The sequence below is a fragment of the Falco naumanni genome, chromosome 3 (assembly GCF_017639655.2).
Source record: "Falco naumanni isolate bFalNau1 chromosome 3, bFalNau1.pat, whole genome shotgun sequence".
NCBI lineage: Eukaryota > Metazoa > Chordata > Aves > Falconiformes > Falconidae > Falco > Falco naumanni.
In genome coordinates this window covers 64,878,144-64,906,047 of record NC_054056.1, presented here as the reverse complement: position 1 = coordinate 64,906,047, position 27,904 = coordinate 64,878,144, and the positions used below count along the sequence as shown (strand labels likewise).

The 27,904-nt window shown below is 39.9% G+C and overlaps 1 protein-coding gene across 15 annotated transcripts in view; it reads right to left on the bottom strand.

Moving 5' to 3' along the window:
* Positions 1-27,904, bottom strand: part of GREB1L (GREB1 like retinoic acid receptor coactivator) — a 144,937-nt gene that overhangs the window by 13,019 nt on the left and 104,014 nt on the right. For all 15 annotated transcript variants that reach the window (XM_040586566.1, XM_040586565.1, XM_040586564.1 and 12 more), the window contains 13 exons: positions 23,045-23,371; positions 22,067-22,195; positions 21,293-21,427; positions 18,525-18,722; positions 16,479-16,659; positions 14,974-15,166; positions 13,412-13,545; positions 10,945-11,284; positions 6,728-6,843; positions 6,072-6,316; positions 4,503-5,065; positions 3,912-4,014; positions 143-298 (listed from right to left, as the gene is read on the bottom strand). In XM_040586566.1, coding sequence (XP_040442500.1) covers positions 143-298; positions 3,912-4,014; positions 4,503-5,065; positions 6,072-6,316; positions 6,728-6,843; positions 10,945-11,284; positions 13,412-13,545; positions 14,974-15,166; positions 16,479-16,659; positions 18,525-18,722; positions 21,293-21,427; positions 22,067-22,195; positions 23,045-23,371 — 2,820 coding nt within the window. The remainder of the gene's footprint in view (positions 1-142; positions 299-3,911; positions 4,015-4,502; positions 5,066-6,071; positions 6,317-6,727; positions 6,844-10,944; positions 11,285-13,411; positions 13,546-14,973; positions 15,167-16,478; positions 16,660-18,524; positions 18,723-21,292; positions 21,428-22,066; positions 22,196-23,044; positions 23,372-27,904) is intronic.

Sequence of the window (27,904 nt, the reverse complement as noted above, 5' to 3'; positions counted from 1 at the left end):
ACAGTTGTAAAGAACACACAAATTGTTTTGTTCCATGTCATTTTGGAGATGAAAGGCTCTTGTGAACTCATGTATTCAGCTGATCCAATAAAAACTGTTTCTTTGCAGGAAAGTAATCCTAAAATCTCTACAATCTACTTACCTTGTTTCACTCTTGAAAGTTGTTCTGTGTATACAGGACTTATAGTTCTGTACTTGGGGTCATGTACACTCAGGTCAAAAGACATTTTGCTGAAGATCTCAATGTCTGGCCAGTGGTCATTGGTAGACTGAGTAATTTCACTGTTTTCTGTATGATCTGCAACAACACACTTCAGGTAAGCAGTACCAGATACCCACTGAATGATGTTTACGTGATGTTTGCCGATTTACAATTGTACAGGAACTCACACAGGTGCACACACACAGAGACACATCTAAACATCATAAATATTACCAAAATTGAAATTATAATCCACACAAAGCCATTTCAAAGAAATTGCAATTCTTTAGGAACTGTGTCCAGACAAAGTAGCCTCATCAATATTTTTCTCCTCTGACCCTCATCAAGCTGCTCAGCTATCATTCACTCTGGTTTAAGCATAAACTGCTTGAATGAATAGTCCTATCTGTGCAGAAGATACAGGTGTAGTCTCGAGCCTCTCTATGTTCAAATGAGGAGCACTGGGTAAATGAGAAGCAAAAGCATCCGAAGGTAGAAGGATGAAAGCAAGGAGAAAGAGGCTGTATAGATTTATGAACCAGTAGCTGGTGGTACATGATAAAGGCAGTAAAAGACACTCCTGTTACAGAATGGGATGTGGCCAGCAAGGATCAACTAGAACTTCTTTGCTTTGATCCAGCTGAGGTAAATCTATAAAGTAGAAAATCAAGTTTAAGTAATGGGAACATTAGAAAGCAGTGGCCAAACAAAACAGCCTTGGACTGCAGCTTGAACATGAGTCAATTCAGTTTAAAATGAGCTGGAAGAACACACAAAAGTAGATGTTTAACTGGGTTTTACTGATTTTAGAAAAGCAAACTCAGATGAAATTAAGGTTGGGTCTACAGACAAGCACATGCTCTCCCTGCGCTGACTGATGCAATAGGATGTGAGCCAGAAGCAGTTAGTGGTCACTAACCTCACCGGCACCATGTTATGCTCAAATTAACATATGCCACCAGTCAGGTGAGGCGTGTTAGTTTATCCATACAGATAAATTCTGAGAAAGCTTGCTCTGTAAGTCAGCTGGTCGGAGAAAACCAGGGACTTGCCTATGAATGAGACTTGGACTCCTTAGAATTGCAGTTGCCAAACAACCACTAACCAGCATACCAAGGAAAATAAGAACACCGGGAGGAAGGGGCTTCAGAGGGACTACATCAAAAGGACACTAAGAACGAACTAAGTCCATGAGGAATGGAAAATCTCACCTGTGAATTAAGTTTTGTCTTAGATGTCAACAAGTGTGAGACAAAATAAGCTTTGCCAAATGTCAGGCTGAGGTAGACCTCAGAAAAGTTCATGAAAGCAAATAATTTTTGTTGCTATATCACCTCAGTTATATAAATCAAAATCATTTTTTCATTACCTTTTTATTTTGACAATTATGTTTTCAAGGAAATAAAAGGTTTACTATAAGCCAAGATGGAAATAAAACCCTGAAAGCTTGATACACACTCAAAACAGAGAGAAAGAATAATCTCCACACCAGTTTTCTGAAAGAACAGGTATGTGAAATCAGGTAGGAGACTGATTTCAGTGCAAGCATAGCACATATATTAATCACCATTTAAGAGGAGACACAGTAGTCTACAGAGCTCTGGGGTCATTACTTTGACCTTGGTAATATTCAAAATCTGGGGAGGGTGAAGAAAATAATTAAAGATGTTGAAGTCAATGAAAAATGTAAGAAAATGCAACATGGGTTGACCAAAGGAATCCTGTCTTACTTTTAGTACACAGCTATGATATATCTATTTCTCTCAACAAAGGAAACGCAACACATCTTATCCTTCTGGACCTAAGTATTTGATATGATACTATATAACAAATTATTAATACAGCTGAAGAAAATGGAGAGAGTGAATGATCTTTAAATTTAAAAAATTGATTAAACAGAAGATGGCAGCATGTAACATTGTAAACATTAAGGCAGATTGAGATTACCAATGAAGTTAAAAGATCAGTAAAGGGGCATACTGTTGAATATTTTCACTAATGTCACCAACTGAAAAAAACCCATATTGGCTTAAGTTTGCTGGTGGCACACTCTAAGAGTCACTGTCAATATGGAGAAGGGATCGATGATCATCCAGAAAGAATTCAGTGCCCTTAAAAACTGTAATGACAGAAACTGGGTGATATTTAACAGAAAAAATACGAGTCATATGTACAATCAAGGAATAACATTTCTGCAGCAGGCTGGGACCGCCTTGACTGGAAATGACTTTGTTGCTGAGGAACCCACAAGTACAAGGTACCTATCAGTGCCAGTGAAATGGGAGAATGGAAAAGACCAGTACAATCACAGGTTTCATCAGTCATGGGACTTTCAGCGTGGGTGGGGGAATACACAAGCCGTTGTACACTAGATTGGTTAAACAACTTGCAGAATACCACATTCAGTTCTGGTTACCCATGTACCAGAAGGGTAAATTGAATATAGATGTGCGGGAAGAGCTACTAAACCAATAAGGAGAATAAAGAGCCTGTAATTTGTGAGGATCCTGTAAAACGACCTAGGCTACCCAGATGAACACAGAGCGGGTAAGATTGCTGCCTGACTACACCACAGAAGTAAACATTAAAGAAGAGAAAAAGTATTTTCATTTAGATCAGTATTTTCTTTGGTCTTAAAAAGAATGTTTGTAATTGGGACAGGAACATCTTTGGGCTGGAGAATAAAAATATTTTCAATCATCTGAACACTATGGCTCTGGAAAAGCATTCCAATAGAAGTAGTGGGAGCAAAAAAGCCACAACCAAACCCACCCCCCCCCCCCCAACCCCAAACTGCTCTTCTTATGGAGTTCCATGCATTCCTGGCAGGGGTGTGACATATTGCTGTAATCACAACAGGCCAGATGGCATGATGCAGAACTTCTCTTAAATTTTTATATTTCATCCTATATTTCTGGGGTACTTCAGTTCATATAATAAGAGAATAACAGCCCCCAATGCTCCAAATCAAAAGATTATTTTTTTTTTCACTTAACAACACTTTCTGAACAGAAATGCAGATTAGCCTTTTCAAAGGTTTGACAACTACATTTTCAGGATGCCAGTCTAATGGTCATGAGATCTATGCACCACAGAGTTATCTTCACTACAAAACCACAGTTATGTAAAGAACACCCTGAAGAGGACTAATTTTTAAAAGGATTTGTGCTTCTGCAAGCAAAGTTCTGCCACAGCAGTTAACGGATCTGTGCAACCTGGCAAATGAGCACAAATCCACTCCTGCTCCCCTTTTTCCTCAGTGTAACAACTGTAAACAGCAGACAGAAGGCAGTCTTAATGAAAATTGGTATTAAATTTGTACATAAACATAAATAATAGTGATGTTTCGGCCAGAAACAAAATGATCTTAAATGTTCTGTCTGCTTAAAAACTAGCAAGGAGAGATAACATGGGCAGATGTTGCCCATTTACAGTTTTGTGTTCACTTTCATTTTAGTGGTATCTGAACATATTGATCCAAAAATACATTTAATACTTCTAAGCTAAGCTCAATATAAAATTTATGGTTTTATTAACCAATATTTAAATATATACAGATATCTACAGTAAGTCTAGTTACACACTAATGGACAGGACAAGTGGTAGGTTTAATTTATAGTCTTTCCATGAGCCTAAAAATTTGTCACTTGAATAATACATAACAGAGGCTCTTTATAATGCATATTAAGAATGACTACTAAATACTTACTGGCATTAATCTCTTCTTCATCATACACATCTACTTCCAGCAATCGAATCAGCATGCGGAACAGAATCCTCAGGAACTGCAAGTATGAGCCAGTCTTTCCCACCTGAGCCAGAGATGGAAAAAAGTCCAAATCCCAACTCAGACTAATACAAAGGGAGGATACGTTTCAGATAAATGCCCTTGGGCTTAACCCATTCTAGCTCTGCCTGAAAACATAACAAGATGTAATATTCCTCATTATGCCAAATAGCGTTACAAAATTGACCTGTGAGCACAACCCGGCCCGCAGCCTGTGTTGCTTTTGTACGCAGGGAGATTGGCAATGATAACTGCTTCTCTATTGATATGACCATGGCAATTTTATGCCCAGCACCATGTATTTCACTTAGGCTAAAACATGATATACAGCATCACCTTTCCTGTCCTTAGTGCTTCCAAGATGGTCTTAACCTTAAAATTTGACTGATTTTTGACCTCGAAACATATCCCTGTGTGCAACCTTGCAGGGCGCCTTTAGTGCACAATCTGCAGTTCTCATCACCAGTCCTCTCATCCTGCTAATAAGGCAAGAGGAAGGAACTGTTCTCTTACTTGTGGTGGTCCTGTCAAAAGCAGCCGCCTGGGGTGAAAACTCCTTGAGCCAGATGCCTCACCCTGATTGCTGAAGTCTGCGTGGTGCTGTCGGGCTGTTGTCCACTGCCTGTAGTAAAGAGACTGCTCTTCACTGTTCATGTTCTTGTGAAGCAGAGGCCTCAGAGAGCTCAGCCAAGACACATCAGCATGAGGCAGGAGGGAAGAGGAGGAAAGCAAATTCCCACTTTTCTGCGAGCTCAGGAGACAGTAGGCAGCTTTGGACAGGATGACGATGCGCGGCAGTGCAGCACGGAGGGCCTTGCTGTCTTTGGCCGAATGGGCAGGCCACTGAAACGTCTGGGAGACTGAAGACAGTGATGGTAGTTTTGAAGTGGTGCTGCTCGCCATCTGGTTACCCAGGGAGTCGCATTCCTGTTTCAAGGTCTCTCCGGCTGTGAAGCTGGGGTAAGTTCCGTCATCTACTGAGCTGTGCACCACAGTCTGAAAGTTAATTGATGGTGCTTGCTTCTGAGATTTGTCTGCAGCACTTGAGGAGCTCACGCCGTTGTCAGCCAGAGAACCTGGGGAAACAAAGAGCAGGCAATGATCAGACACTGACTGACATCAGAAAATCATGAACTTATTTGCTCTATGAGACAATCTTTACATACAAATACTTCTGTTCAATGTGTGCTGCTGTGGCTTAGGTCGGTTTTTCTCCATAGAAATTATTAACATCCATCTGTCTCTCTTGCTGGAGAGGCAATGGCCCTTCAGCTAGGGATCAGAGCCCAAGCACAAGTGTCCCAATCCAAGTCTCTATGTTAACTATCATTTCCCATCTGGGATTTGGAATTTGATGGTACAACCTTCTGAAATTCAGGTATAACACACCGCTATATACACAGATCATTTTGACCTTCCTTTCTATGGAGAATAAAGCATTCATTTCACTGCAACTTTAATGTGAACTGGGCTAATCTCCCTCCTCCATACCAGTCAGGTTTAGTTAGTGTATGGGAAGATTTGGTGCATGGCAAAGATCCAGTTCAGCTCTTCCAATACTTCAAACTCATAGTGAAACAAAGGGAAGGACTCAGAAGTGCCCAAGGAATGCAAGGAAGGGAAAACTTGGTGGAAGATGAGGCTCCACTGTTGCCTGAAGAGGCATTCTGTTGGTGTTGGCAAGGAGGCAAATATCCATCCTCACCCATAGCTACCCCTGCAGTTACAGAGCATCTTTCTATTCCTAAAATTTTATACTATCCACTTCTTCTCTGATTTTTAAAATCTTTTCAGAATCCACTGGACAAAACTAACAAGAAATGTGAAATGTAAGTTTAAAAATGAAATTCACGAGGGACCCATAGCTATGGCATACCATCCTTCCATTGCAACACCATCCCCTTTTAACTGTAGGCAATTGCTCGCTGTGGAAAGAATGTGTTACTAATATTTCAATGCCTAGACTGCAGCAGGATACATCTAAGCAACTCATGTTTGACTAAACATCTCAGTGTTTGCATTCAACTCCCAATGATGCAGAAACAAAGACTTGTTTTTCAGACCAACAGCAGAATAACTGACCTGAGGTTCCAGTGACAGCACTGCTATTACTCTGGGGTCGGTCCAAGTCTATCAACAGCTCATCAGAGTCATTCTCACTACCATTAGCCTTCTCATGCTCCTTCTCACTAAGGTGAAGAGCTACAATAGGCCCTCGAATTGCCTCCTTGGAGACGTAGCAGCATGCCAGGCCTACTTCTTGCTCTAAGGCAGTCCGAGTTAAATAGCTTGAGTCAATTAGTCGAAGATCACAGTATTTCAATGACCTAGAAAACCCAGCCCAAGAAAAAAGGAAGTGTTGTTTTCTGTGACTTTGAAGAATACTCCCTATCTTAATTGTTTATTAAATATTTATGAACAATTTTATTAGCCAGTATCTAGTAACTATATATGTGTGTGTATATATATATATAAAATAATAAAATCTAAAATTATTTTTAAATATTCATCACATACGTTAGGCTCCTTGGTACTCTGCACAGACATTCCTTGACCCACATAGTAGCTTTACTTTTCACAAACTACACATTCCAAAATTTTAAACTGTTCCCAAATAAATTCTTCTAAAACACACTTTTTTGTGAAAGAATAGCTAGATGGTACCAAACCACTTATCCACCCCCCAACTTATCTAAACACGTCAGGGCACAATCATTCTGCAAGAGTAAAGACAGCACCTGGGGAAAGTTTCTCCCAGAGGGTCTTTGCCAGTTAGAATAACAATGCAAGGTAGACCTTCCAAATCCTGATAGGTGCGAGGAATCCAGTCATCCTGCTCATTGCCCCTCCAAGCCTGTGAACAGAGAAAATTCCAGTTACATCTAAATGACACCTTCTAAACCTTCACTTGGGTCTTTTTCCAGCTCCTGCTTTTGCTTTGTATACAGGGTTTCCTCACTCAACAGCCAACAGGAAGGAGCCCTTAGGTACAGGCATGCATTTTTTCTGGAAGCCAACTATTAGCCAAGCATTAAACACAAAGCAAATGGTTGTATAACATATGTCATTCAGTGCTGGAATCATACACCTGGTATTAGCGTGGTCTGTCGGAGAAAAACGCAATTGATGCCTTCAGTTTCAAGCTGGCGCAGATAGATTCTTTGAAATTCATGTAAAGCTAAAGTAATACTCCACTTCAAGTGGAGTATGAAAATGATTCAATGCATCTCGCTTAATTATTCTATATAATGAAAGTTTATATGAAAGAAAAATCTTTTCCCTTTCACTGGGGGTAATCCCACAAGAAAGGACTCCTTACCTACAATCTACCAAGGCTCAAGACCACAAAACGGTATCATTTTCCCTTAGCACTGGAACGGCTGGTAGCATCAGTTCCGTGTCCTTACCCCCCTCAGTCCCCTTGGTTCAGCAGAGCTTACTGAAACCGGGCTGAGTGCGCATTTGTGTTCTCTGTGTTGGATGCAGCCTCCTAAAAACACTGCTCTTATCTTCAGCAATACTAGCTTTCTTGCTGTGTTGCACGGTGCCCAGACTTTCAGATGATACAGGCAGTATTTGATCAAGGAAATGGAAGTTAAAAGGAAGTAAAGCTGAAAGACTCAGAGACTCTCACTTAGAAAGGAAACAAGCCATTCTATCTCTACAAACACTGAAATTAAAAAATGCAGGCTCCTATCCAGCCATTCCTGTCAATACATTATGGATACCGCCAGGAAAACTGGCAACACAGCCTCTTAGATCACTGACCAGCCAAGACAGGACATCAGCAGAGAAGCTCTGTCCATTTAACCCAGAGACTTCACATTTCCATGCTGATCAGATAACGTTAAGGTCTCTCCAGACAAGGAAACTAAGCCCTAGTGTTTACAGAATCGTCAAGTATCTGAGCTACAGCATATCACCCTGCTGGAAAACCACTCTTTTTCCTTCTTTCTTATTAATAATGGACAAAATCAGTTCTGGAGAAGACTTATCTGGCTGAAGCACAGAATCTACTTTGCTGAGTCACAACAGCAAGCCCAACCACTCAAACTGCCTATTAAAAATAATATATATATAAAAAACTCTTCTCAGCACAGATGTGCAAAACAACAAGACACAACTCTTTTGACAAAGCAACAAGACTTATGCAAGCTTTGTGGAAAACACACCTCACAAGAACAACCCTTTCTTGAATTCCCTCTTGGTTCTTCTAGTCTCAGCCTGTACCCTTGATCTGTTCTCTCTGTACCTTTCCTCTTCCCCAGAAAGACCATGTTTTATAAGTAATCTTCTCAGGCAGTTAAAGGGAATTGAGAAGACAGCAGATCAATGACTCAGTATGCCATTTGACCTTCTGAAAAATTCCACTGAAAAAACCCTATGATTATTTTTATCTTAGCGCTTAGGAAAAGCACCATTTGGAATAATATTCCCCTTTTCTGCTATGGCTCTATTCTCTTTCCCCGGTCCTGATTTCTTTCTCCTGCTTATTTCAGCATCCTTTATGTAACATGTTCACAGAAAAAAATTATTTCTCCAACTACCTAACAACATCTATTGGCTTAGTAAAGCAGCCTCAGCAGCAGAGATATATCTTCTGACTTGGCAAGGTTAGTCTAGCTGTGTGTTACCCTGCCGCTCCAACTACAGAAGTTTCTGCAGAAGTGCATGGCTAGAAAATGTAATAGAGGAAGACAGGTACAAAGCTGATTTTCTTTCTGCTAGCCTAAGGACTTAAAAAGAAGCCCAAGTGCATGGGGCTTTGAGCTGTAAACTTGCATACGGAGGATGTATTTTTTTACCATCTTATGCAGGAGGTGCAGAGCTGCAGCCCTCAGGGCTACTCACTTCCGAATGCCTCCCAAACAGTTTGATTCTTGTTACGTGACAGCATGCCTTGTCAACAAAATAGTTATTTAGATGATTTTCCATCTCTTCTTTCTTTCTGTACCTCTGGGTGTGCCATCCCCCTTAAAGCCTGGCTCCCTGATGGAGAGGAACGACCCATCTTGTTGGCCAAAGGGTTTGGCTGACAGAGAAGGGAACAGCCCAGCTACAGCTGCAGAGGCAGCTGCTGACCTTCCCTGCCCAGCTGTGGCACCGCAGACGCGGCTAATGCCCTCTTAGGGAGAAGCTAAGTTAAATAGAACTTTCCACTAACAGCTATAAAGTTTCCCTCACTGCCCCTGAAAATGGTCATGATGAAGTTTCATCTCCCCTGCAACTAACAGCAGTTATTGGTGGGACCAGCATTTAAAGCCTCAACCTCACCAGAAAGCACTCAGTAGCCTCATATTGCTCCCCCATCCCTAGATCAAACAAAAAACCAAAAGGGCATGGGTGCTCGTAGTGGGAGCAGGCAGCTCTCAGTTCCACGCTTGCTTTAGTCCTCCAGTTTCAGTACTCCACCTAACATCAGGAGCCAAGCCAAGCAGCACAGAGACTAAATCAAAATTGCCTCAGTAAACCAGGCTCAATGGTAGGTAGCACAGCTGATGAACTTTATCATGGGAATCAGTTGCCCAAACATATGCTCACACCATTTCAGATACCCCACGTTATCCCAGGCACCAGACTAGCAGGTATTGCAGCCCAACACAAGACTCACAGGTGACCTTCATCATTTTGGACTGCCACTGAGACAACCCACCTAAAAACACACTACAGGCTTATCTTTGGGCAACTGAATTCTTCTCACTCCCTTCATACGCATGTTTCAAAATTAGAGTGTTTTTTTTTTTCTAGTCACCTGCAAGGATAGAAACAAGTCCAGAATCCTGCAGCTTTCTCTACTGCAGAAAAGCATCTTATGTTGTGGGGGAGAGGAATAAGAATTATTTAGAAGTTTTTTCATTCTCTGTCTGATCAAATTAGTGCATTCCAGATCAATGGCTACTTTTGTGTATTTACCTGCACAGCTTCACTCTCAATCCTGACCTGCTCTAAAAGCCTCACAGGCTGCTCCAGCAATGCGTAAGGGCTGCAAGCCTTTAAAGCAATGGCCCGTAAAGAGAATCTCACAGGATTCACAGTCCAGAATGTTTTAAGGTTGGAATTAATGGGTACCTAACAAAACCAGCAGCACAGAGCTGTTATCTCACATGTCATTTTTGCCTTCATGACTACTACTTTCCTCTCTTCCCTCTCCTGCTGCAGACAAGGTTTGAGAAGCAGAGGTGGTAGCTTCTTTAAAGGACATTTTATCTGCTTTTGGTTGTAGGCAAGGTTTTTAAGAAAGGCTCACAAAATTAATTCCTTTTCTGTGTGGTTTTGAATACACTGTATAACTCATAGTAGAAACAGAAAAATTATCTCTCTGTGAGACTAGGAGAGAGGATCAGGATTGATAACCAGTATTATTTTCAGGCTGGTACCTAAGGCAGGCAATCTGATCCCCTTTGCTTAATGCAGTGGGGTTAATTCAGGAAGTGGATTTGGATACTTGAATTGCACTCTTATAAATCCATGCAGAAGTTTAGCCTGGTGCATATATGGTGGGCAGAAGAGACTTTCAACATGCAGTGGTTTGAGAAAAGAAGTCTATGACAAACAGCATACTTTACCAGTTATCAAAAGGGCAGAAGATGGATGGACAGAGCACACAACACAGTAGACAGATAAGTTGGTGGAAAGAATTAGCGTGTCTAAGGAGATCTGACCTCTGCTTTCAGAGATTCAGAGACAAATCCTATCAGACATTATTCAAATTTAAGAAGTGAGATAACATCTAGTGTTTGACTTTATGGACCAGTAACAATACAGGTTTGTTCCGAGTTTCTCAATAATTTCTGTTCATCAAAAGTACAGTATAATTCCATGGAGACAGGTACAGAACACGTACCCTTTTCCTATAGAAAAATTAATCTGTAAACATGTGGGAGCAAGCATAAAACATGTACAACAGTCAGATGACTACAGTGGGCATACAAACAAATATTTAGTTTATGCTAACCTTCAACCGTGTCACAAAGTGTTTCGCAACAGTAAGCTCTGAGGCAGGATTCCCGAGGAGGATCTCAAAACGATACTGCAGACCTAACTTGTCTCTTACTTCTTGTAACCTCTCCTTGGCCAGCATGGCTAGCTGCACAGACGGCACCCTTATGACAAGCATGTGGCCGCAGCCATTCTTATTCTTTCCTGGAGAAGTGATAAGGTCATCCATTATGCTGAGTGTTTCAGGTGTGCTGTGATCTCTTAGTGAGGCCATGGTTGTGAGAGCCATCAGAGCTTGGGAATACTGCTGAATGAGAAGGTAGCAGCGAATCACCATGCTGTGTAGCCGGGGATACCTTTGAGGAGACAGTTTTGTGTTAGCACACGCAAAATCACAACAATGCCTGAAAAATTGCCAAAACCCAGGACTGTGTGGTAAAGGAGTGCCTATTTTTTTTCGGTAGTGCTCAAAGAATGAAACCTTCAATTTTCATGAACAATAATTTTGCAAAAAATCTGTGTTTTAAGTAAAGGAACATAGTCCAAATGCAGAAAAGCCAAGTCCTGTGCTCAAGTAACAGGAATTATAAATGCCTGTTACCCTCATCTGGGCCAAAATTTTAGCTGAAGAACTTCAACTTGAGGGAGATAAGGATCATCTCAGATCCAGCTCACTCCAAGAGCACAGCCTAACAATTACTTTGCTGTCCACAAGTTTTTTCCGCTATGAACTTGGAATACCATCACTGCTTCAAGTGGTTTGTGGGAGAAGTACTTTGTAATTCCACGTCTATCAAACTTCTCACCAGAAAGTTAGACTTACCAATAGGGATTGCTAGCTCTGATTCAAATCTGAACTTCCGTTTTGCCTTTTAACTTACATAGCCAATGTTTCTTTCCCTCTCATTACAGCTACATGCAGTGACAACAAATATGAACTCACAAAGCAAAATGCTAAGAAAAAAAATATTAAAACCTACTCAACCAAAAAGCACTCAATTTCTAGACATTTCCCACAAGTTCACTCACCACCATAATACAGAAAAAAATTATGCTATTATGCCTTGAGTGCAGTCTTGCACCACAGAAGTCCAAGTGACTAAAATAACTAAAAGTTCCAAATTTCTTTGGTCTCTTTCTTGAGTAATTTAATAGACAATATGGGATCCATTTGAATAAAGTTTTGTGTCTGTTTTTAACCAGTACATACAGTAGCTCACTCTGTATACCCTAAGCCAGTTGTTAAATCAACAAATTTTAAAACACTTTTTACTCTTCCTCCTCCCGTAAAAGCACCCACTGCACCTTTGCCACTAACACAAAGGGAGCCTTTCTTAAAACACAAAAATGTCTGCAATGTTTTCAGACCTATAAGCTTGTGTGGCTCACCCATGCAGGTGGAATAACTCAGTTTCTCGAAAAGAGAGGCTAAACTGATAAACTGTGATGCAAAAGCATATCCTGGCTCCAAGGTTCACCTCCTTTTAATTTCTAGTCTTATCCTAATCTCGTATCCGGGTAGTATTTGCACATGCGTTAATCCTCCTTCATCCTTTTCCCCATCCACATTTTAAGAACTGAAAGACAGCAATAGTGACCACTATCTTTTCCATTGGACTTGACCAGAAAGACTAGAAGCCTAAAGAACTGACCTATTAAGATTGGCCAACCTTATTATTATCACATTTATTACTTACATATTTGTAGCAAATAATAAATATTAAGGGTTAGTGATATACTTGTTTATTTTGCTAATTTAACACATTTTATATTGTATATTTTACTTCATAAATATAGACACATTTAAAATAATTACATTGACCTAAACAAAGCAGGAGAAAACAGTACTGAAGCCAGAACAATCCTGTTCTGGTAAAAATGAACATACAATGAGAAGTATAGCCTGAACTGGTACAATGGATCTGTCCTGCTGATGCTGGAAACAACAGTATTGCCTTCATTCCTGTAATGCGCACATTTAATTATATCTTGGATATATGCTGTGAAAGTAGCTTTTTTTAGGCAGCTGCAGGGTACTAACAGGCTCTGAGCTGCAGGAACAAAAACCATAGCCAACTAATGAAATAACAAATATTACTTTTTTGAAATTATGTCACTTAACGGGGCCACTATGGACAAGTCTGTTGGCAGTTTCAACAAGAGAAACACCAGAAGTGGTGAGGTATGAAACCCTTGGTACCTTCTTAGCTTAGTAAGGGCTAAGGCAAAAGAAGAGAGTAGCACAGCTGAGCCTGCACTGCTGTTGAATGGGCCTAATCTCTTCTATAAACAAATGAAGGCTATCCCCTCCTTCAACAGCACTAAATCTGTTCCAAAAATAAAAATTGCACATACTCCACAGATTCCAAGATGAAAATCAAAGGTCATCATACCTTCATCTGCCTGTGATGTGGCTCATAAATATATCTGCATCCTTAAGAACCCAGTTAAGCAGAATCTCAAGCTCCCATGTCACTACTTACCTTTCTAAAAGCGTGTTGACCATTTTTTCAAAGGTTTCATCACATCTCAAAAGGGGACTTGTGACTCCCCATTGGAGAGATTTGCTGTACTCATTCAAACCAAAGTACAGCTTGTCTTCACTTGCTGTGTCATCCTGTTCCACACAGAGATAGCAAAAACGTAAGGAAAACTGGAACCAATTTTAATTTCTTTTGTCATTTAAAAAATAAATGGAAAATAAGTGGAAAGTATATTCCTAACTGCAGTATCATTTATTTTCATTCATTCTCCCTCAGTGATCCTATTTGTTTGTTTCAAAGAATACAATAAAACAAAAATTGTTTTTTGCTTAACTTACTTGTCTCCAGCTAGGAAAGACAGGTGTAGGTCTTTGCAAATTTTTCAATATATCACCTACCTGTGATTGCAGGGGGGGTTCTAGAATCCTGCTAACTACTTTCCGTCTACCTATCTCTGGCTTTGTATCTACTGAGAACTGTTATCTCATCTCTATTTAAAGCAGAACCTGAAAACAGAAGGATTATTAATTTCCAAAATTCTTCTTGACTGTTAGATTCTACACATCTCTAATGGCAATCAGAAGCTAATCATTTCTTTGCTGGAATATAAATCTGCAGACAGCAATCAGAAAGGCAGAATATTTGCTGCCTCAAATTTCATGAGGCCTTTGCTGGAAGCACAGCATGGTGTCCAGTGCATTTTCATCACTAGTAATCAGTAGGAATGTAATTAATTGCATACCATCTCCCCTTTTTTTGTGGATTATTTTTTTAATCAGAAGACTGAAGGTTGTTGATTTTTTACTTTTGGAAAACAAAATATTGCCTAGACCATTTACAGGAGGTCACCACAACGGCTGATATTAAAAACCAACTGAAAAGCAAACTGAATATTCATTCACTCCCTCATTTCCACTATTTTGTTTACTTGACTTTAACTATTTTTTACAGCTACCACTTTAAAGAAACCAACGGTCCACTCAACACAGTAAAGTCAAACTTGATATAAATATATCAAACAAGGAATGGGAGAAAAGGCTATTTTTAAAGTGGATTTAGCCAAAACATCCTCAGAATCAAATGGCTGAAATGATGAAAAAAGCTAATGGAGCAAATGTTCAACAGACTTTCCTCTCTGCATGACAGCACCTACTGCACCATAACTTGTAACCTAGCATACAACTTTTATTAGTACCAGAAAATTAATGAACAGACTTGAAGGCTATGTGACATACAACTTACAGTCAAAAGTCAGACTGCTTTAAAATGGAAAGCCAGCTCCAGACAAGCCTACATAGCTTTTTCTGACCTGAGTATAGAAAGTAATTTCTCTTATTACACGACTGGACAAAGAAAAATGTGTAGTTCCTGGGCCTAAATATCAACGCTACCTCTACTATCAGCATCCCAGGGCTGTGTATCTGGAGCCTGAGAGAACAAACTCCAGCAGAGAAAAAGCTCCCTCCTAACATTTTTCCTCCTGACATACATATCTGCTAGATTCTGTTAGGTATGAAGTCCACATTAAAATTCAGAGTTAAAATTAAAAATTAAACACTTACCACAGTGTCAAATTGTATCCAATGTACCTCATTGCTAGAGCTGATCCTGGACTGCTGCGTTTGCAAGGCATAAGGAAAAGAGCTGACCTGAAGAACAAGGAGGTTGAATGCTTCAAGAACCTCCCTGCAATTAATAACTCTATCAGCCAGACCATGACTAGGCTCACCATGTGACAGGGAACTTGAAATGGCACTGCAGAAATAAGAATGCAAAGAATTGCCTTACTGACATCCTGAGATTCAATGAATTACTCTCTTCCTGCAGAAAAATCTCCAAATGACCATGGCACTAGAATCACAGCTCAAAAATCTCTTTGGAAGGGGGATAGATGTGAAAACCATTTGTGTGTTCTCTGTGGGTAGACTCAGGCAACAGGGGGAAAAACCTAAATAAAGGACCAAAATCTGCTGACAATGAGAAAGTGAATTAGAGTGCCAATTTTAAAAAAGCATCAGATGGAGGAAACTAAAAATAAGCCAAAGCTGATTAAATCCCTCTCACTGAGAAGCATGGTTCCATGAGCTGTGGGGATAGGATATAGTAACAATTTTACAAAATCCAGTGGATTTTCAGCCTGAAACAGCAAACTTCTAAAAGACTGGGGAACCTAAAAGTCTCCTGACGTCCTGATCTCCAGCTCCTGGAATTACCTTCACCTCCAGGATATATGCAGGAATTCCAAATTCGGAAGAAAACAGCAAAGACAGTACCAAAAATGTGATGGGGAGGATAAGGTAGAAAGAATGTTGCTTTCATCTGTTTTCAGCTGTTCTTCAAGGAATGTATTTTATTTATTATACCTCTGATATTCAAATGAATCCCACAACTTCACACACCATATTTTAATCACATCAAGGTTGTTCTCCTCAGTTTACACATGGAACAAGAACAGAATAATTAGCTTTACTGATTTCTTCCTTCCATAGTCCAGTTGTGATTCAGTGTGAAAAAATGTTCCTGCACATGTGTTTGTGTTGTGTTAGACCTAACGCTGACCAAACTCAATACAGCTGTTTTTAAAATCTTTTTCTTACAGTAGCAAGGGCATTTTTCAGATGATGCAGAGTTAAATATCTGTAAGCCTTCTCACATTACAAATAACACTATCCTCAAGGATAAAACTATGAAATAAAATATGACTGCCTTGTGAACATGGAAGAGATTTGAGTTTCAGTAGAGAAAAAGCAGGGAAATAAGAAAAAAGACAAGAACAGAGAAAGTTGCAAAATTCAGCCCTTTTTCATGGACTTCAGTACAATAGCACATACTCCAACAGTCTTCTTAGGAATCCAGTAATCTGAAACTAGGCTTACCTATCTTCAGCTGAATCAGAACTAGTTTACAAATATGAAGGCAAACAAAAAAGATGATTTCTGATTTTGAGGCAGAAAATTCCTTAAGCCTAGGGAAAGCATTGGGTGTCTAAGATTGCAAGTCTTTTGAAAAACCTGAGTGAAAGATATTGGGAGAGGATGGTTTTCCCTTGTTAGATCGAAGCAGCTACCTTGTTAAATCCACGTGGGCATTGTCATGAACCAGCACAAACAGTGTATAGGGATTCTGCTTCACTTTTCTCATGAAAACTTCAAATTTTGTTTGAATTTCATTGTCTAGCCGAACCACATATTTCTCGGCTCTCTGATACGCCGTTCCATTGTCTTCTAGGCCCAAGTCCACAAGGACACCTGTCGGAAAGAAGGATACAACAAAAATCTTTTCCTCTGAGTGCATCCAAAACTGAAGTGTCAGCAGCAGGTTGTCACCTGTCTGCCAATATCAGGACTTTGTCAAATCACTGATACGCCCTAGTAAGAAGATGAATGCATTTTCTCTCACAATGAGGACTGAAATGTGCTTCTTGGCTTCTGGATTTCTTCCAAAAAGTGCCTGAAGACTTTTCAAAGACTTCTCACATTACCAAAAAGACAAAAAAAAAAAAAAAATCAGGCCTCCACAAAAATTTCCAAAGCAGTGCTTAGTTGGCTATGCTCCATGATCCTAGGCCAAACTTGCCCACATTGAGCTAATATACTAATCCTGCTTGACTCAGAAAAAGTTGCCCTGACCTTTTCTTCGCAAAAATCATAAATTTATATAAAATTAACTCTAGTATCATATCATATCTTTTTTCCATGCCCTGCTCCAATGTTTGTTTCAATACAAATACTCTCCAGCAGTTTTTGTAATGATAGATTGCCATCATATTCATAAAGTAGGCATGATGTGGCTTTGAACACCATTTGAATTAAAGAAGTAGCAACAAGCTACTGTGAAATGTGGGTCAATTATGTATTTGCCAGAGACTTAATGATTTTAAAAAATATTTTAAAAAGTAAAGTAAAAACTATTAATTTTAAAAAAATAAAAAATTAAATATGAAACCCTGTTAACAGATACCAGAAAACCTCTGGTTTAGTGTGTAACAGCAAATTAAGTAAATACAATGTCTGAAGAAACAAGGAATGGAACAAAACCCCCCATAAGGTTATGTTAGAAAGGAAAATAAACTCATACTTCAAGTAATCTATTTTGTTCTTATCCTTTAAGTAGTAAAATAGTACAAAGCAGAGAAAAAAATACAGGTAGATACCACAATGTTAAGCAATATCAGGTCATATCTGCACAGTCAAAAAGTGTGGGACTGTTTAGTTAAGAGTAGAAAAGAAGAGGAAGAAAAGCCAACAGCTACCCAAGACCACTCATAGACACATTACATCAGAAACTCATATTCAAATGCAAATGCAAGTTATTATTAGATAAAGCTGAAGGCAGAAGAAAAAAGTTCAGCTGATCAAAATCCTAAACACACAACTATCCTAAAGACATCATTACTCCCAGATATGAGGCATCAAGAGCTAAAAAGGTCTCAACATAGTCCTTAGTTCTGTTAGAGAGTAATTTTCTCCACACAGAAACTCTTATGCTTTTCTAGACACCTCAGTCACTAACACAGTGGATAACAGAGGTCATTCTCAAGGGGGATATATTCTATAACCTGTCCACTAAGGCTTTCCTGTTCCTCTTGAAGCATTTGGTACCAGCCATGGTCAGACACAGAACCCCAGAGAAGAAAACTCACCATCAAAACAAGTATGGCAATTATTGTGTGCAAAGGTGCATGTATTACTCAGGCATTTATCTACCTAATAAGAGAGCTTCCTGCACATACATCTGTGCTAATATGTATGAGAGCATATGCACAAATGTGTATCTAGAAGAAATGGCACTAACAGCTCTAGGGGATAAAAGATCTGAACAGTTGCGTTTGCTCCTCCCCTCGCTGTTTTGACAGGTGAATGCTTCTCCAGGTCACACCATTCTCAGACCTGCATGAATACGGCAATTTCTTTTAACACTTACATGGTACAGCTTGGGCCCAGGTTATGAAAGAAAGATATTTAGAATTCATCAAAGATACCAGCTAATGGAGCTAATATCGGACATGCAAAATACATGCTGGAGCAACTTACTTCTCCATTTATTCCAGATAAGATTTCATAAGGTCACATACTTTGGTTTAACAGTCTCTTTTCCCTTCCCTCCCTTTTACCTGACTGTCGAATCCGTTGAAGGGTCTGCTGAACCAGGACTTCTGAACGGGGAACTATAACGATGAAATCTACTTTGCTGAAGTGGCCCAGATCCAGGCTCTGATTTCCACTGTCTGCTATAGCACAAACCTGGGACAAGAGCTTTCTGGCAACTGTAAGCTGTGGCTGGTAAATTTGGAAGGTATCAACATCCAAATCTAGAGTGTGTTTGTTTGAAAAAGAAAACAAAACACAACAAGAAACATGTTTACTCTCCCACCCCCCAATAAACATGACCCTCCAAACAGCCTACACTCTATTATCAGAGAAAAAAAATCACTCACCAGAATAAATCTCAACAGTCTGGAGAGCTGGGTCCAGATCACAAATGTCAACTTCCTTTTTTTGTTCAAAATGTTATAATATATCAGGTGACCTCAAGTACAGCACTGCCTGTTTTTTAAATGCCCCAAGTGTTTTGAGGATTTTTAACAGCGCAACCCAAGGAAACCTCAACATAGTAAAATGCATTCTGTTAAATGAACCAACACTAATAAAATGTGCATGTATATACATTCATAGATAATGTGCATGTGTAGATATATAAAATGCATATATATACCTTCACACACACAGAGCTCTAATGTTGTCCTGAAACTTGCAGTTATCCTTTAGGAGCTTCTCTCCATCACTCCTGCTGAGAGAACCAGCCATGGGTGCTGAGGTTGTTGCACTCAGGGCACAACAGGATAAGAGCCAGCACACCTGTTAATCTGAGGGAACTGAGCCTGTACTGATAATCCTGCCAAAAAGACTCACCAGGACAGCAGGTCAGCTGGGAGTTAATTTGTACATCATCTCTGCTCTGAAGTACTGAGCCTCACTGTAAGTCACAACTGGTAGCTGTATGTCTATATACTGACTGATAGTAATATGCACCGTGAAGGGAAGATGAGCAATGGACCTAGGCAATAAATCTCAATCATTGTGGGAGGAAGGGGGGCATTTATTTCTTCAGATGTTTCTTGATTTTTAACAAAATTTGGGTGTCGGATTTATTTGAACTCAGTATCAGTATAACACTAGCAGCAGAGGAGTGAGGGACTGGAGCTTTGTTCTCTGTGTAGATATGTACTAGAGCATGCATGTTTCCTCAAAGAAAAAGCATATTCCTGTATTTCAGTATTTCCAGTAGGTAAATTCTGTGCCCAACAATCCATTTTTCACTAGCTCCTGAATATTTTCAACTTGCAGATTACCAAGATAAATCCTATAATGCTATTACAGTTTCTGTTTATGTCAGTTTTTCTACTACAAATTAAATTCTGATTAATGGATTGCTTATTGTAAAAATGACCTAGGGCAACTTCCTTAAAAAAACTAAAGAAAAATCCAAAATTACTGCAAATTTACTATACAAGAACTATTGTTGCTTTTGAAAATAATAAGCCACTTTATAAAATCCGCAATTTACATGAAAATTGGAAGGTGTCTGGGGCAAAACCCTGGTATGTTAGTTTTCTGTAGACACACATGTGGTTTTGTGTGTGCGCTTATCTTGCTCAAACCTGCCTCAGTGTTCATTTCAGTAGATCTGCTATGGCAGAAAGATCTGCCTCAGTGACTAAGAGACTCGCCTCTCCTTTTTTTTACTCAGGCAGCTTGTCGGTAGCTTCAACCACTGTATAGCCAAATTTTAAAGACAAAACTAGCTCTGAATAATTTTGAGAAAACATGAACATTTAAAAAAGCACATGTACAACACTACATCGTAAGAACGAAAAAAGTAACAGAATCTAAAGATCATTCTCCCTTCAAATCAGTCCTGTGAGGAAACTCAAGACTTGTCCTTACGGAGGTCCCAGAACAAAGTACGTGGCAGCCTTCCTAATTGTATCTTCTGATTCATGTGGAGACTATAAACCACCTTGCTTTCATTCAGATCTAACACTGAGCTGATTAATTTAAGCTAACTAATGTGAACCAAGAGCACACTTTTCTTTCACAGTGAAAAAGAAAAAAAAAAAAGAATATGCTTTGATGCTAGACCTAAAAGAATCTCAGTGTTCACAACAGCTCAGCGTACCTTTTACCATTATTGTCATATGAAAAGGTAAGTATGGTTAAAACTGAATAATAGAAAGAATTTCAAAATGGGAAAATGACAATCAGCATTTTTAGACAGGCAATCCTAGCTCATCTTTTGCACCTAAATATCTCATCACATTATGCTGAGTAAGACACATCTCAAATACACAATTATAGATTACACTTGCCTAACACTTTCAGTCCAAGATCTTAAAACGCTTTCCCTAAAAGTTTAAGCCTCAGAGCACAAGGCTGTAGTACATATCATTACTATTTTACATGTGTAAAGTGAGGAATATTAAAGTTAGGGAACAGAAGAACACCTGGGGAGATGATAACGAGAACACAGTTCCCCTTTGCCTTAAGCCCAAGGTTATGTTCCTTTTCTAGGTGCAGAAAGGCAAGATGAGTCCACTCCAACATTACCATGGAACACCTTCTCTACTCTGCCTAGTGCATAACAGAAGATTACATATTTTAGCTTAGGAATTATAAAACATAGGGGGAAAAGGGTGCTGAAAGTTACTACAGAGATTTTCTGTCTGAGAGACTGCTGTATTGCTACATTCAGCTGGCAGTATTAATATTTGAAGCTTGGCACGCTGACGGCAGCTGTGCCCTCAGACTCTTCTGAGGCACATGCATTTTAACATTTAACAAACTACTCACTTATTTCACAGCTGTATGTAAAAAAAAATACCTGGTTCTTGTGTAGAAACCATGGCAATTGCCTCCTGAGATGACACACACTCACTAACATCTCCATTAAAAGGAATAATGACACTTTCCCCTCGCTGCTGTAGCATTTTCTCCAGCAGTTTGTCCAAATCATCACCTAGATCAGAATTAGCAACACCAAATTATCTGGAAGCCTTTTCAGACAATGATGTAGAACTTTACATACACTCACATTCTCACACAGCTGATGTCGAATCTGCGAAGGGGCAAGGGACTGGAGATACAGGGAAGTGAGGGAGGGGGAATATTTTTTTCTTTTAGTTACTGCTTTGACAGTTGAATAAATTCCCAAAAAAGAAACCACAGCTGAATCATTTCAGCTCTGTGACTTTACAGCTAGTGCTGCAATCTGATCACTACAAAGAAACACGCACTACAAAACAACCTCCAAAACCTGTGCTAAAAGTGCAAACATAAAAAGACTCGTTCACTTACGGGTGCCCTGCCATCACATTCAGCATTACACAGCTTTACATTACATCAACACAGTACAAAACATTACATCAGCACAGTACAAAATAGTGCTAGAAATGTTTTGCCACAGGGTAACTCGCACTGCACAGGTGAAGGAGATGAGAACTCCTTTACACACAGTGAATGGAGAGAAGGAAAGAATGCCTCTCAGTGGAGAGGGCAGACCTATATTCATATGCTCTTTAACTGCTGAACAGGAGACACATCGACCCTAAAGAAATTTCTGTCTTGGCTAGAACTTCTGTTTCTTAGGATCACTCACCTAAAGACGTATTTTTGAAATGCGATGCCAGGAAACTAACTTTCCCTGTGATGAGCTCGTAACTGATTTCTTTCAAAAATTCACTGGTGGTAAGCATGCTTTCTGCAAGTGCCCTAGATTGATATTGACCTGGAGAAGAGGGGAGGAAAAAGCAAGAGCAATCTTTAATACAGTGTACTATCAACACAATCTTTTCATACTAGACGTGGGGTATGCTAATCTTGTCATGGATCTCCCCTGCCTTTATCCAGTAGACTGGAAAAGCAGTCTCAACTCTGTTTTGCTAGTGATGGGAGAATTAGTTATATCGGTTTAGCACATTCTTTGCAAGCTGTTGCCCATAGTTTTGCACACTTGGGTGACAAATGATATGCAAAATAAGTATTTGTACCTTAGATGGAATGGATGATTCTGGGTAAATATGAAAAGTAATTATCCCTAGTGTGAAAAAGTTAAAAATTGACTTCATTGATTTATCTGCCTACAATGGAAAGATGACCAGTCAAAATTCACTTTGACCCAGACACACTCATGCACAGACATCACAGCCAGTCACCAATGTGGAATTTCAAAATCAGCATCGTAAAAACAATACAAAGCACATTTTGTTTTACAGTGGTCTGCAGAAGACTGGTCAATCCAATATTGCCATGCGAAATAGCACAGCTGTTACACAAAACAGAAAGACAAACTGAATATTTTGTCGTTGGCTCACTTCAAGATATTTTCTAAGGTAGCCACACAAACAATAAAGTCTCAGGCTGCCCAAAGAGTAGTAATGACTAGCAGGCAGCTATTTTTCTAGATCCTCACGGACATCAGTACTCCAAGTCTTGATGGAAGAATAGCAAACGGACATTGCAGCGTAACAATACAAAGGAGAATAAAAAGAAGAGGGGTTTAAAAAGCTGGAATGACTCAAGAAAATTAATTCAGCAAAACTGCGTTGGTATTTGAAGCATACTGCAAATTACTCACCTAGGACTACTACACAGAATTCATTTCCTCTTATCTTTGATGTACAAATGGCAACGACATAATCTGGTAGCTTTTGCTGATGTTTCATTTCATTGAGAGACCTCAAGGTCTCTGAGATGCCCTCTGCCAGTGAATTCTGGGTAACGACCACATGCACAAGGTCCCGGGACACACTAGCGATTAACCTAGCAAGCCATGGGAGTTGACCTGGTGACACAGAGACACACTGTGCACTCATTTGCAAGGATCGCTCTCTCAGAGTGAACTCCTGCATAGCTTTCAACATGATCTGCTCAAATTCTTCCCTCAGAGGTATCTGGTCAGGACCTACATTGAAAACAAACAAAAGAACAGTATCTCATATCAAAATGTTATTGAACCAGGAATAATCACATCTGTTTTGATCTGACAAGCTTCTCCACCATATTTTTTATATTTACAAAACCCACTCTCTACTCAGTGGGTATCTACCCACATGGCTTATTCTTGGTTTTTCATCTAGAATCCTCCCTTGCCCACCATCTCCCCACCTCTTTTTTTTGTTGACTTTTTTTTTTTTTTTTTTTTTTTAAACAATGAGGTATTCCATCTCACTCCTAGTTTTTCTACCTTCACAAACCAATGGGACAAACAAGGGAGTGGAAAAATATGTGCATTTTGCCTGGAACAGAAGGATTAATCATGTAGCCTCCATATTTTTTTACAGAAGAAAATCCAAACACTTATGCTCACAGCACTAATCGCAGCATGACAAAGCCTAAGTGTTTTTTGTTTGCTTTTTCTCATCATGCATACTAGTAAACTAAGCATTGATGTAAATAAACATGTTTAACCTCTTCTTTACTTTAGTTAAATTAATTTAGCAAATCTTCAAACTTCTAACATAAAGAGGTATATGCAACTTTACATCTGTAAACTTCAAATTTGAAGTGTTGTGAACTTGAATTGAAAAACAGAAATGTAAGTTATCATCTTAGCATCAGTCCCCCAACTCAGCTTCAATTAACATTTTTCTCAGTAAGATTTGTCTCATTGTCAAAGATACTCAGGAACAGATAAAAATATTTATGAATGCAGAGTAAAAAGCAACCATAACTTAAATTGCCAAGATCTCATGTCAGTGCCAAAGGAGATGGCTTCGCGCTTCAGCAGCTTGCTTTTCTATGACAAAAAGGGGGGGACTTAAATACCAGAGATATGTGAAATGCTGGTTTTGGTTTTGTGTTTTCCTTTAGAACCAAAGACAACAAGCAAAAAGAGCAGTGAAAAAAAGGGAACAGAAAGGTTGTATCAGAAGCAGGGCAGGGACTGGCCAAATAACAGATGGTACATAATCTGTAAAAACTGCCACCTGTTGTCATTTTGCCTTTCTGAGAAATAACATGAGAATGTCACCACCCAATTGCCATAGTATGGTAGGACAGCTATAGCCTTGTAAATGCAAGGCTGTTTTAATTTTTTATGCAAGCTGAAAAGTTCTGATGAGTAATTTAACACAGCATGGGAATAATTCTCTCTTTTGGAAATATTTTTTTTTTCTAAGAAAGCATCACACATTCTAGGTCTTTGAAGATCTTGAAACACAAAAAAAATAGACATTTATTGACAGAGAAATAAATCTTCCTCTGCATAAATGAAGTATATGTGCAACACATCAACCACAACAAAAAAGATGTTATACAGTGAAAGATATAAAAGCAAGCTGATTAAGGGAGGTACTTAAAAGACAGGCTCCAGACACACAGATCATCATGAATCCAAGAAAATGAAAATAATTGTTCAAATGGAAAGATTTCTGTGTGAGAACACACAAAATTTCATTCAGATGATTTGTAAAAGAAAAACATTAAAAAGCAGGTATCAGAGAGGCACCGATAAGGACATATTTTGAAATTAGTGAAGTGTTTAACACTACATTTGGCTCATGACCGTCTGTCTTCACATCTGTCCAGACAAATAGTGGAACTAATATCAGATGAGATGGAAGACAAAATTATAGATAATTATTTTTATTATGAACAGTTTCATAAGTACATATAAAGGAACCTGTCAAAGTTAAAAGGGAATATTTGGAAGCTTCTCCACAGAAATGAGTATGCAAAGGCTCATCTTTATTTCAGAAAATAAAATCGCAAAACAAATCATACCATAATATATTAATATCTGAAAAAGGCCTTATTAAAATAGTTGTGCTTCCAAAAGCACCTACAGTGACCTCGGTGCCAGGGAAGGTGATAGAGCAGGTCATCCTGAACACCATCACGTGGCATGTCAGGACACCCGGGGGATCAGGCCCAGCCAGCGTGGGGCTATGAAGGGCAGGTCCTGCTTGATGAACCTGATCTCCTTCTATGACAAGATGACCCACCTAGCGGATGAGGGAAAGGCTGTGGATGTGTCTCCCTGGACCTTAGTAAAGCCCTTGACACCGTCTCCCACAGCATCCTCCTGGGGAAACTGGCTGCCCATGGCTTGGGCAGGTGTACTCTGTGCTGGGTTAAAAGCTGGCTGGCTGGCCGAGCCCAGCTGGTGGTGAATGGAGTCACATCCAGCTGGGGACTGGTCACAAGTGGTGTTCCCCAGGGCTCAGTGCTGGGGCCAGTGCTGTTTAGTATCTCTGTTGATGATCCGGACAAGGGGATCGAGTGCCCCCTCAGTGAGTTTGCAGGTGACACCAAGTTGTGGGGGAGGGCTGACCTGCCGGAGGGCAGGCAGGCTCTGCAGAGGGATCTGGACAGGCTGGACCGATGGGACAAGGCCAACTGTTTGAGGTGCAACCAGGCCCAGTGCCGGGCCCTGCCCCTGGGTCACACCAGCCCCACGCAGCGCTACAGGCTGGGGCAGAGCGGCTGGGAAGTGCCTGGTGGGAAAGGGCCTGGGGGTGCTGGTCACCAGCCAGCTGGACGTGAGCCAGCAGTGTGCCCAGGGGGCCAAGGTGGCCATCAGCGTCCTGGCTTGTATCGGAGACAGTGTGGCCAGCAGGGCAAGGGAGGTGACTGTCCCCCTGTGCTCGGCACTGGTGAGGCCGCACCTCGAATGCTGGGTTCGGTTTTGGGCCCCTCACTGCAAGGAGGGCATAGAGGTGCTGGAGCGTGTCCAGAGATGGGCAACGGGGCTGGTGAAGGGTCTGGAGCACAAGTCTTACAAGGAGCGGCTGAGGGAACTGGGGTTGTTCAGCCTGGGGACGAGGAGGCTCAGGGGGAACATTATCGCTCTCTACAACTACCTGAAAGGAGGCTGTAAGCAGGTAGGCATCAATCTCTTTTCCTAAGTAAAAAGTGACAGAACAAGAAGAAGTGGCCTTAAGTTGTGCCAGGGGAGGTTTAGATTGAATATTAGGAAAAATTTCTTCACCAAAATGGTGGCCATGCATTGGAACAGGCTGCCCAGGAAGGTGGGGGATCGCTATCCCTGGAGGTATTTAAAAGATGTGTAGATGTGGCACTTAGGGACATGGTTTAGCGGTAGACTTGGCAGTGTTAGGTTTATGGTTGGACTCAATAATCCTAAAAGTCTTTTCCGACATAAACAAGTATGTTTAAACAAGTTTAAAATAACATATTCAAATGCCATCCGTTTTTGGATAGACACTTCACGATGCATCCCACAGAAAACTACTCCTCTGACCATCTAAGACCAGGAGAATTGCTGGAATAGCCTCTTGCTTTGATTGAATAGCCCTTCCACTGAAGACAGCGGCATGTTCCCGCCTTGAATCTGGATATGCATTTAGATACTGAAGCTACAAAACACCTCTGGGTGTCACGGCATATGCATGATTCGAATGTAGCACAAGAGAGAAGGGAGAATGATTTTGTTATTCCAAACAGGTAGTTAACAGAATGGCCAGAAATCTCCTCCAGCTGAAAGACCAAAACACAGACCTTAGTACTGCATAGGATGAGATTGTGTTTGCAGAAACAGTAGCGCAATAATAAAAAGCAGATAATTACAAATGATAGGATGTAACCATACTGCAAATAGGGGCACTCTGAAGTACAAAAACAAAGCTTGAGAAAACTTCAGTATGAATGCTGACAAGGATAACAAATATGAAATCTGAATGAGTACAGGAGATAGACTGTAAAAAAACCCACTGAAATCAAATGCATCTCTTGATCTATTGTTATTTATTCCTTTATCACAGTCAGTGGAATTTATTTACAGCACTGCTATGGCTCACCATCACAGCTTTAACTGTGTATAGTCTTCAAAGCATATTTAAAATTAAATAATCAGAAATGCACTTATTTTGTTTGGTTTGATTTCTAATATCATTGTGAGATTGTTCAGCTGATTTCTGAAAACACAACAGCATTATTCTATAATTATTAATGTTTTCATAATCTTAGAGGAAAACTGAAAGGAATTCTAAGATCTTTTTTCAAAAAAGGAGCACTTTCATTAATAATATTCTTAAGATCTGTGATCACAGTTATCTGCAAACATATTTTGTACAAGTACTGAGATCTGAAAAAATTAGGCCACTCGGTATCTATTTCATCTTCTCTCTGCTGTTTTATCTTTGCCTTTATCTCACTCTTTCACAATATACTCCATAAAAAAGAATAACATTTTAGTCCTACTTTCTCATTAGATAAAGAGGCTGACATGAATAAACTGTTAAATCTATGTGTGTATTTGTCTCTTCTCCTCGTCAAATACTTTTGAAGCTGGCTGCCCTCCGATCATCTTTGATCTGCTTTGATTTTACAAAATGGGATAAAGGCTACAGTTCAGTGCAACTGTCACAATCCCAACAGTCTTGTTTGCAACAATATTCAAACGAGCAACATGTTTTGATCCCCATGCTCTGCAGAATGTTTTTATTTTTCTCCTCATTAGGCTTTTTCACCTTAC